The 10,950-nt window shown below is 49.7% G+C and overlaps 1 protein-coding gene across 1 annotated transcript in view; it reads left to right on the top strand.

The window, feature by feature from the left end:
• The first annotated feature begins 3,604 nt into the window (after positions 1-3,604).
• Positions 3,605-10,950, top strand: part of LOC145655944 (neurobeachin-like) — a 17,317-nt gene continuing 9,971 nt past the window's right edge. The window contains exons 1-4 of the mRNA XM_081709408.1: positions 3,605-3,622; positions 4,050-4,187; positions 5,875-5,994; positions 8,752-8,904. Coding sequence (XP_081565534.1) covers positions 3,605-3,622; positions 4,050-4,187; positions 5,875-5,994; positions 8,752-8,904 — 429 coding nt within the window. The remainder of the gene's footprint in view (positions 3,623-4,049; positions 4,188-5,874; positions 5,995-8,751; positions 8,905-10,950) is intronic.

Below are 10,950 nucleotides of genomic sequence, written 5' to 3'. Positions count from 1 at the left end.
AACTGAACCATCGAACGCCCTCGAAGCGGTCCTTTCCTTGCCCACGTCCAGCCTGAACGTCGGCGCTAGGCGTGAGGGAGCGGTACGGGGCTCGGCATGGCAGCCGCGCTGCGTCTCCGGAGAAATTCCCGCTAAGCAAGCCAGTTGTGGAAAATCCCCGCTCTCTCTTCGAGGCACATTCCCAAGAGACTCCAAATCAAGACAATTACACGCCTCGAGCCCCGCTGCCGTCTTAGATAAGCGCACCCAGCATGTCACTGCATTTGGAAGGGGGAGTGATAAGCCACGCATTTTCCAAATCTCCACTCACTCACGGTTATGCATGCAAGATGCTATATGGGCTTTTAGACACCAAGATTTAACTATGTATTGAACAGATGTATTTACATAGATTTAACTATGTAATGGACAGACTTATTTACATTGATTTATGTAACGGACATTTATTTGCATAATTTGTTTTGTTCGTAATTCAGATGGAGACGTTTGTAAGTCATATTGAAAGGAATCCCTTTTTTTCTGAAGTCTACGTGGACTCATTAGACAACCACTTCATTCCCAATGGAAAATATTCACAACTTATTTATTTATGACAAGCTTGGCTCTATTGGAAACAGAAAACACATTTCACACCAGAACCAATATTTCCCTGGTTAGCTTGGCCTCATGCTTGCAATGATGTGAACCGCTTATGCATACGGGCTTGTTCTACTAAGAGCCTTTTTACAGAGTGCGAGACTTCCTGTGGCTTGCTGACCAATCAGAATCCATCCTGGACATCACACGGCAGGTCATTAACAGCCCATAAATCCCAGCCAGCGTCCGTGCACCCGGCTCTCGCTTTGGGCCAGCCGTGCTAACGCTGGTGTGGATGGTCATTAAAAAGGGAAGAAACCGAGAGGGGGAGCGGAAGAAGTTCCAGCAGTGAGGGGAAATGTTCTGTGGGAGAATTTACTCTGTAGGGGTCATTCTTTCATTTCTGAGGAAGAATAATTGGATACTTCATGAGAACAGAAATGTCCCTTCCGAACCATTCTGGTTACTTTTTTAGTAAGTTTTCTTAATTCTTTTGTCTCCGTTTGATGTTTTTGTAGTTCCTTTAGTCTTATTTTACACACCAGTGCCATTATCTTCAAGGATGGGCCCTTTTCCCACCTCACATCCTGGAAAAATAGCTGTTTTGTGCTTTGGCCACTTGCTGGCCCTCACCTGGCCGGCACAAGCACCACGGCCTGCCCTCCTTAGTTCTGGCTGGCGTGTCCGAGTCCTCCGAAGGAATCCCAGTGCACCGCAGCTCCTGAGAGCCCGAGGACTATTGATTGCTCTGCACGACTTGCTCCCGCACACACACTGACACTGAGTGTATTATTATTGACCGACTGCATTCTACCGAGGCTGCACTGCTACCGCTGGCAACTGAAAAGGCTTAGAAGCCAATTTGTCCTGCTCTAAAGGACTTTTAATGAAGTATTCACAGGGTCTGCACTGTAAGGCTCTCGGGGACATGAAACAAACATTGTTGTGGCGTGGCAGGAGCCAATTAGCCACTGCTTCTAGAACGAGGCCTCCCTCCACCCATTCATCCAAACAAATATGCGTGTTGGGTATGCTGCCTTACCTACCTGTACTCACAGAGCCGCGCTATATACGAGTTTGTGTCCACTTTGCATATCTCACTATGTGATGGAGCCAAGATGTGCTTCCGTGATGATTCCTCATCTATAAAGTTTTCCTTAATTAGCCTCGGTCCTACTCTTCTTCATTTAACGAGTCATCTCGATGTGGACGTTCAGTTGCATGCTAGGATCTCGGGACAGACGGGGGGCTTTTGCGTTCTCCTCTCTCCCCGCTTGTATCTCCAAACACCTCCTAACTGACAGCTTCTCATTGCCTTCAGCAACTTTGAAAAAGATGCTGTTTGACGTTTTAAACAAAGAAGCGGATATTTCTCTCCCTCTTACTCTCTGTTACTCTGCTTTGGGATGTATTTGGGATAATTTGTGGTGTATTTGGGATGCTTTGGGGTGTATTTTGGAATCTTTGGGTTGTATTTGGGATGTTTTGGGGTGTATTTGGTATACTTTGGGATGTATTTGGGATGCTTTGGGTTGTATTTGGGATGCTTTGGGATGTATTTGGGATGTATTTGAGATGTTCATTTGTTTTCTACATTTGTATACAAACTGCTCATGCTTCTTTTGTACAACTGGCTCAGTTGGTTCAATAAATCTTGTATTGAATTTTTGCCATATCTAAGTGGCAACAAAGTTAAAACTCAGCTGATATATTTGTCCATTCTAAAAGGGGATGACCCTTGACCTCGCCTACCCTCTGAAACCAGAAATCTGGTCAGATTAAGCAGACTGGTATGTGGGGCCGTACTGGTGGAAGCCGGATGAGTTGCAGAGCTCATAATGAAGCTACGGGCTTCCTCTGCCCTGCTACCACTGAAGTGAACATCAGACAAAAGGTTATGCTTATGACGTATTCTCGGTATAACCCTGCCCTGTTCACGCGTCCTAACAATATGCACTCCGGTGTGATTTTAAGATGAAGTAGAGTTACGGATCTTATCTGATGGTCTAAAGGTGAAATGTTGAAGGCGTATCGGAGAGCACTACGCATTTCACTCCAGATTAGGGTCACCGGGAAGTGGGATCCTCTTCAGGACTTTCCGGATGTTGTCCTAAGTTCACCTCCCATCGTTTTCACGTTTGTTTCAGATGCAGGCGTATAGTACAGATTCACTGTATGTTGACCTCTGTGCAGTGAAAGAGCTTAGCTGTTCCTGTACGGTAACCGCCCCAGACAGCATAGTAACCACTCCAGACAGCCAAACTGTTTATGTTGTGCGTAGACAGGTTTATCACCATCTATGTGTGTGTGTGTGTGTGTGTGTGTGTGTGTGTGTGTGTGTGTGTGCGTGTGTGTGTAAGGGATCTTGGGCTCCAGAGCCGAATGGAGGGCAGAGGGAATGTTTACTCTGGACAGTGTGCAGGAGTATGTAGAATCAGCAGAGGACAGCTAGCGTGGAGCTGGGTGGATGTACACAGTGTAAATAGGGTCAGATGAGGTTAAGCCAGGCCAGATTACCTGTTACCTTTAGCCAGAGTACTTTAGATTTCCGCACACACACACACACAAATACACACGCACACACATGCACGCATGCACACGCGCACACACACGCACACACAGATGTGCGTGCACATTCATACACATGCATGCATACACACCCGCAGACACAAACACAAGCACACACGAACAAAACAGCTGCATGTATATACAGCGCACTCCCATAAAGACCCACACACATGCGCGCACACACATTGTAGACATGTATACTGTTACGAAGCCTGTTGTTAAGCTCACTTACAAATCACACGTTCACACGACGTATACAAACCGTATCCGCCAATGCACTTTAGGGTCTCCGCAAAGTCTTAAACCTGCTGAGGGCAGGGGATTGTAACAGGGTGTGACAGACAGACCCCAGCGTAGTGTCCAGTCGCACAGCTAATAGGCATCTGCATAGTCTCTCCCATCAAACATTCATAAAGGCTGCACAGCACGAACGCACGCACACACACGCCGTGCTGTCTCGATGTCTCCACAGCCCTCGGTACATGCTTGCGTTGGTGCGTTACTTGCTCCAGCTCTTATGAGGCGCCCTTCATCTTTACGTGCACGGTAAAAAGGACACGGTGTTTGTCCATGTAACAGCTAACGTATAAAGCCTTGTTTGGGTTAAGTGACAAAACTTGAGATTTTTAAGGCCAGTAAGGTTTTCAGCTGGAGCAGAAAGTCTGCACAAGTTTTGTTCCAGGTGCACCACCATGGAGAAAGAATTACAAATCGGTATTAGAATTTTACTTCAGTTTCTAGACATAATTTGGTAAATAGTTATTATTTATTAAATTATGTATTTATTATATCCAGTGTCTAAATAATTAATTCACATAACCACACTAATATAAATAGTGACTTATTCATTCATATTTTGCAACTAAAATATCTTCAATCCCCTTTTTTGCTTCTGTTCTCTCCAGCCAATCGGAGCTCTGAACCCAAAGCGTGCAGTGTTCTACGTGGAGCACTATGAATCATGGGACGAGGAGACGCCGCCCTGCCACTACAGCACTCACTACTCGACCGCGGCCGCCGCCCTCCACTGGCTGGTCAGAATAGTAAGTCCTTGATGTAATGCGCTGCAGCCTGTAAACCTCAGCCTGACCCTTGGGTAGTTAGGACATTGGGTATAACAGTATCCACAGCAAAAATAATGTCCTGCTCCAGACGAATAAACATGAGGGTAGTTGACCACAAGACGACTGGATAGTGGGATTCCTTTTATGTAGTCTGCTGATTGCGCTCCAGTGGAAAAAGTTTGCTTATCATAGAAGGAATATTTCCCTGCGACAACGTTGTCACAGGGACGTTGTAAAAATCGTTTAGACGATCAGGGATTTATTAGGATGTAAACTATGTATTGCTAACCTCTAAATGTACAGGGCAGTAAACCACACAAAAATGGTACGGTGAGTCATTTTTTAAAATGTCATACCTGTGGTTCAGAATACACTAAAATGTTGACCCCTTTAACATAGCATATGGATGATATCTTGAATGGGAAAGCCCAAGGTCTCGTACCGCAGCACACGAGACCTGCGTAGGGAGCCAGGGGTCCTCATGTTTCCGGAGCGGTCGCGACGGCCTGCGTGCTTCAGCAGCACGCCTCGTGACGTTTTGCAATGCTGAGCCGAGGCTCTACCAGCGCCATGCCAAGCCTGACAATCGGGACCGATTCGAGTTCCGCTCCAGAGGGCCCCCGCGGGCGCCTTTCACGGTCTGTTAAGCCCAGGTTCGGGGGGCGGGCTAAAGAGGCCAGCGGCGTGCCCCGCTGGCCGCTGCGAACACTCCCGTGACACTCCGTGAATGAAGATGACCACATACAGCCATCCAGCCCACCTGCTGTCCTAAAGCAAGACCACCCTTGTATCAACATATACTGAAGATGTCTTGTTCATATCATATACTTATGTACAATATAAATACCAATTACTACTTATATATTATATGAATGCTCATTTTCTTACAGTAGACATTATAGCAACTGAAAAGGTGCAATTTTGCTGCCATAAATATATTTACAACAAAATGTACGCTTTAGTTTCTTTTGTTTCAGACATATTCCGAATTAATAAACTTTGTAATTGGCTCTCCTCTGGCAGGCAGCAGCTCTGGGCTGATGATGTCTGGGAGTGTCGTGATGGCTCTTAAGTCAGCTTGAGTGAGACTGCAGTCACATGCTTTCTCCCTCACTGCCTCTTCCTGCCTGTGTGTGTCACTCGCGCCCGGAATGATATGAGCCAATTAGAGCCAGAGTTCTGCTCCTCAACCAACAGGCCACATTCAGTAATTAATTCTGCCCGAGGCACTGTTAGCGTAAATGAGAAGAGGGGGGTGAGAGGTGGGGGTGTGGGTGGGGGTGTGGGTGGGGGGGCGCTAAGTCTCCATAATCTGACAGATGTGTCCTCCACATTGAGATGTTTATGCAAACGCAACGCTTCCCCGAGCTTCCCGGCGCGCTCGGATATGTGATTGCGTCAAATTACCATACGGATGAATTCGGATTTCGCTTTGCTGGTGTTTGTGTTGCAGAATAATATTAGTTTCCCAGGGAAAAAAAAACAAAAAACAACAACCCCTCTGCAGATTTGTCCAAACAAGTGGTTAATTATCAAGTCAGGAACGGGGGAATGGAATGCGTCCCGCGTCCGGCGCCGCTTCCTCCGTGGCCTGTGGGTTCGGGGCCCCAGGATGCCGGACATTCACCACATGTGCCCCTGTGTGTCCCCGTGTTTTTGTGAACAGGAGCCGTACACCACCTTCTTCCTCAGCACCAACAGCAACAAGTTCGAGCACCCGGACCGCACGTTCTCGGGGGTGGCCCACTCCTGGAGGCACTGCCAGCGCAACACGTCCGACGTGAAGGTAAGGCCCAGAGCCCCGGTCCTCCCACCTCGACCTGTGCCACACCGTTCACTTAATAATACAGGCACACTGCTACCAGAAGGCTGTAAACCAAAGTTCACATTCTGTGTCTGAATACACCTTGAGAACCTGTGGTGACATGCCCTAACCCTGATTATTCATGTGTCTGAATTATTAACACCCTCTGAATCCTGTGCATCACAACATATTCACCAATCGGACCCTCGCTTCACTGCACGCCTGTGGGGCAGGTCGCGGTGAGACCCTCACCCCCCGCTCCCACCCCCTGCTCTGTGTCACACGGCAGGGGGCATTCGTGCTGACCTGGAAGTGTCAGACGTCTTCAGCGCAGCCGACGCAGGCGCCAGCCTCGCTCCAGGGCCAATTAATAAAGCATAAATGGTGATAGCCATTTAAAATGTTCTCCTTAACGTTCAAGTAGGGGCATTCTCCTTGGCAGAGCCTGGGGACAGCACAGAGTGACGCGTACTACAGACGAACCGCACGCAGGCCGGCTGCCTAGTGAAACTTCAACCCTGTTAAGAAACACAGGGTCCCCGCAGCCATGGGTGTGTGTGTGTGTGTGTGTGTGTGTGTGTGTGTGTGTGTGTGCATGCGCGCGGATATGATTTTACACGGCAGAAATGCTTTGCAGGTGTGTTAGGACACAAGCAGATGAGGTACATGCTGTGGTCAGAGCTAGCAGCAATCTTTTTTTCATAATGTACGCCACAAGACATATTTTTTGCCGGTGAAGGAGACCGAGTTGTTGTACATTTGGTAGAATGTTAGTAATAAGCATATCACCTCACGTCTGAGAGCACTTCGCTGGCCAGTGGACGGGTACTGGGCCTGTCTGAAGCTCGCCGGAAATTAGAGCGTTACACATCTATACCCTCCCCACGCGCTGTAGATGCGCACACACACCTCTGCATTGCGCACTGGGACGGCTGCATGTCCCGGAGGGGCCAGCCTGTGGGAAGTGCTTGCTGAGCAGTGGTCCAGTTTAAAAGGAAGCTCGTTTTGACTGAACCCCCTGTCCTCTTCATTACCCCATCCCTCCAGTAATGAGTACAAGCTGTCAGGGAAAGCTGCCTTCACGGGGACGAGACCCAAGAGAGAGCGAGAGAGAGAGAGAGAGAGAAAGAGAGGGAGCGAGAGAGAGAGAGAGAGAGAGAGAGAGAAAGTCGTTGGGAACTGAAACTGACCCAGCATGGTGTGCCCTTGCTCCGTTTCCCAAAACCCACCCCCCCACCCCCCAGCTAGCCACTGAACGGCGGCTGATACCGCGACGCCTACTACCCTGTCCGTCTGCCATTAGCTCGGCACCCGGACCGGAGTGAGCGGGAGAGAGGGAGAGAGCAAGTCGTTTTCCAACTTTCAACAATTTCCCAATGAGCTCTCCCCCCCCCCCCGTCGTCGCGGCGATGCCCGCTGACAGCTGCAGCAGCGGGCGTCATTAGAGCGGGCGTTGTCGAGAGTCCGCGCTGGGGTGTGATTGACTTGTCAGCCCATTACGAGGCAGTGGCAGAATTAATGGCTGGCAGCGGAGGAGGAACAGGAACAGGGATGACGCGGGCAGCCAGGATGGATGGGAGCGAGGCCGTCCATCGCCATGGCGACCCCCCCCCCCCCCCCCCAAAATACCGCCTCCACGGATAGGGTCGTCCAGTTGTCTGGACCGCTCAAGCTCCCATTCTGGTGTTGCTCCTTGCTCTGGACTTTCAGCCGAGATGGTGACAGTTAGCATCCACTGTCTGCTTCTTTTTTTTTTAGAGCTGTTATAGAGAACAACCGTGGAGGTTATTATATGGAGGTAGTCTGGAAGCTTAAGGGTTAATGGACAAATGTGCATGTTCAGTACCTAAAGCTGCACCCAATGTATGAATATCACTAAACGTCAGTGGGAAAGAAACAGCTTTACTGCTGCCATGTCCTGGGTCCTGACCCGTTTACAAACATAACACCCTCAGCTTCACCCAGCCCAGGAGCACCTTTAAAAGAAATGTTCAAATTCACGACAACTTCCTTTAAACTTGTGAAAATACTTTGACTTGACAGGTTCGGTTGTTTGCAGGCAGGCTAACGTCATAAATGCTTTTAAACGTTTCAGAGGTGAGTGATTCTCTATGCCCGTGAAGAAGGAAGGGGTCACATTCCTCGTGTGCATACGCCCCAGCGTGCACATCCATCGCTCACAGGGCATGCTGGGTAATTTGTTAAGGGGGTGGGGTGGGGTGGGGTGGGGGGGGGGGCGTGAGGTGCGGTATGTGGCAAACTGTCTGAAAGATGGTACAGGGTTTTTTTTTTGTTGTTTGTTTTTTTACATGTCTAAGACAGAGATGCTCTTGGTTTCTCCTCTGAGCCGTGGAGTTTCAAAACAGTTGCACGACTCCCATGCACCATGTCGCCTTTATGGCTAATTTATTCGTTTCTTGTGTCATGCGTCATTGAAGCGTCAGGTGCGCCCGTGTTTACCGAGGTGCGCGTGCCGCGGTGCGGCGCGTTTGAATTAGCGTGAGCACCTGTCCCACGGACGAGTCACGCGCTCGCCGCTCCAATTCACTCACCCGTCAGGGCGGCCCGAGTGGGAAACGCAGCCTGCCCCTCACCTCTTAGGATTCTGCCCTCTTGGTTCAGTCTATTCTCACCCACTCACTGGGCTGTCTCCAATTTCTATTCTATTCTATTCTATTCCAACGGCCTGTTGCACTGTACCAACTCTACACTTCGCTGCCTCCTCAATTCTGTTCACAGGAGCTGATCCCGGAGTTCTACTACCTGCCAGAGATGTTTGTGAACAGTAACGGCTACTGTCTGGGAGACAGGGATGACGGAACCCCCGTGTGTGACGTGGAGCTGCCAGCCTGGGCCAAGACACCCGAGGACTTTGTTAGGATCAATAGGATGGTGAGAACTCCACCCTAAAACTCCCTAAAAAAAACACCTGCCAAGCTCCACCTTAACTCTCCGCCCCAGCCTTAAATCGCCTGTCGAGAGCCTTGTCTAACAACCAGTGGATATTCAACAGGGACATGGGTTGGTGTGGTACAGCTCATACATCAGACTGGCAGCTCTAGAATCATACTATTAGACTGGGCACTCTAGAATCAGACTGGCAGCTCTAGCATGAGACTATCAGTCTGGCAGCTCTAGAATGAGACTATCAGGCTGGCCGCTCTAGAATCAGACTGGCAGCTCTAGAATGAGACTATCAGGCTGGCCGCTCTAGAATCAGACTGGCAGCTCTAGAATCAGACCAACTGCTTCCGGGCTCCACTGTCCTATGGCCCCTGCCCCCGGCACCCGTGACTCCTCATCAGGAGTTGAAGTTAATGAAGTTAAACTATTTGTTTTAAAGCCAGTGAGTATACGGCCGGCCTGTACCTGGCGGCGGTGCGTTTGGGGTCCGGCTGGGGTTGTCTGAGGACTGGACCCCCAAAAGGCCAATGGAAATGACATTTACGTTTATAGGCTTTTGGTTTTTTTCCCAACGTTGGTTTAAAGTGACCCTGCTGTGGGGTCACTCTGTGCTGCATTAAATCATCTTGATTTTACCATTGGGACGAAAGCGAAACAAAGGACAGCACGACACGACCTAGCTCCTGTTCTGATATGCTACTCTAGCACCAACCCTGACGCCGCCACTGGCATGCATAGCCGCTGTAACGTCATACGAATGTTGCCCGATATGGATTCAGCAGACGGGTGAGCAAGCGTCTCACGGCGGCCTGGACCCAGAGAGAGCTTTTGCTCCCTACAGACATGCACACGCACACCGAGTCACCCGAAGAGGGTGGGATGTCTGCATGCTGTCCATTTAGAAATGCAGGTCTGCCATTGGCTGGATGGCTTTTGAGGGAGGTACTGTTCCGCATGCGCACATACACCAATACCGAGCATCCAGATTTATGCTGGTAACTCAAATGCACTCCTGCTTTCTGTTTTTTTGCCAGTTCTTCACAATGCACACATAAGAATCATCCCTCGAGACTGTTGCAACTGTTGTGCATTTTAACAGGTTAAAATTAATGATGGAACACAATTTTCACATGCAGCGAAACAGGCTTTAGGTTTTAGGTGCCGAGCAGGTGTCTAAAGACCAGGATAGTGTTTTGTACCCTCAGTGTAAAGACCCTTACACAGTATGCAAACTGGACACGTTTATGGCCTTAACAGTCATAAACACAGAGGACACTGTTTGTTTGTTCCCTTGCTCAGAGCTACCTGAACTTCCTCTGCTAAAGATAGCGTGCACCTAGCTGAACGGGCATGCTGTGTTTTGGCCTACACTGCCCAAGGAGGGTGTGTGTGCACGCGATGTGGGAAACACGCTTGACCTTTTCAGCCTCCTTGACAGTAACGGCTGCAGTGTGTGTGTGTGTGTGTGTGTGTGTGTGCACGTGCGTGTACATGTCTTATGGAGGTGACCTTTCCTCCAGCCCCTCACAGCTGTCCTGTTCAAACGCAAACACACACACACACACACACTGATGCACACAAGCGCGTGCGCACGCACGTGGAATGTTTGTGGGCGGAGGTCCATCTGTCAGTTAAAATCAAAGGCTTCCTATAGGAGAGCCCCTTTGGGACATGATGAAATATCAGATCAGCCCCACCGAGGGCTGTTCTTGGGTGATGCTGCCAAACTTGCCCAAGCCACATGCTTCAGGGGGGAGACGCTCTCGCTCACGCTCCCCTACAACCTGTTTACACCGGAGCCCCAAGCTCTGAAATATTAACGTTGCAGAACATGCTTCAGCGGTAATGAATTTGTCATGGGGAACGTTGTCGGAGTTTCAGCGGAGGAAGTTTGTGCCGGTTGCTTGCCGGATGCGGGTTTTCTGCGGAAGGTGTGTCGGCGTTCACACGTGTGGTGTGTGGGGCGCGCCCCCCCCCCCCCCCCGTGACGCCACGGTGCTGATTAGCACACGCCGCGCCGGGGCTTCTCTGCGT

This window comes from Electrophorus electricus, unplaced genomic scaffold (genome assembly GCF_041902795.1).
Source record: "Electrophorus electricus isolate QZ-2024a unplaced genomic scaffold, ASM4190279v1 Scaffold407, whole genome shotgun sequence".
NCBI lineage: Eukaryota > Metazoa > Chordata > Actinopteri > Gymnotiformes > Gymnotidae > Electrophorus > Electrophorus electricus.
The sequence above is the reverse complement of the archived record's forward strand: the minus strand, read 5'-3'. Positions and strand labels throughout refer to the sequence as shown.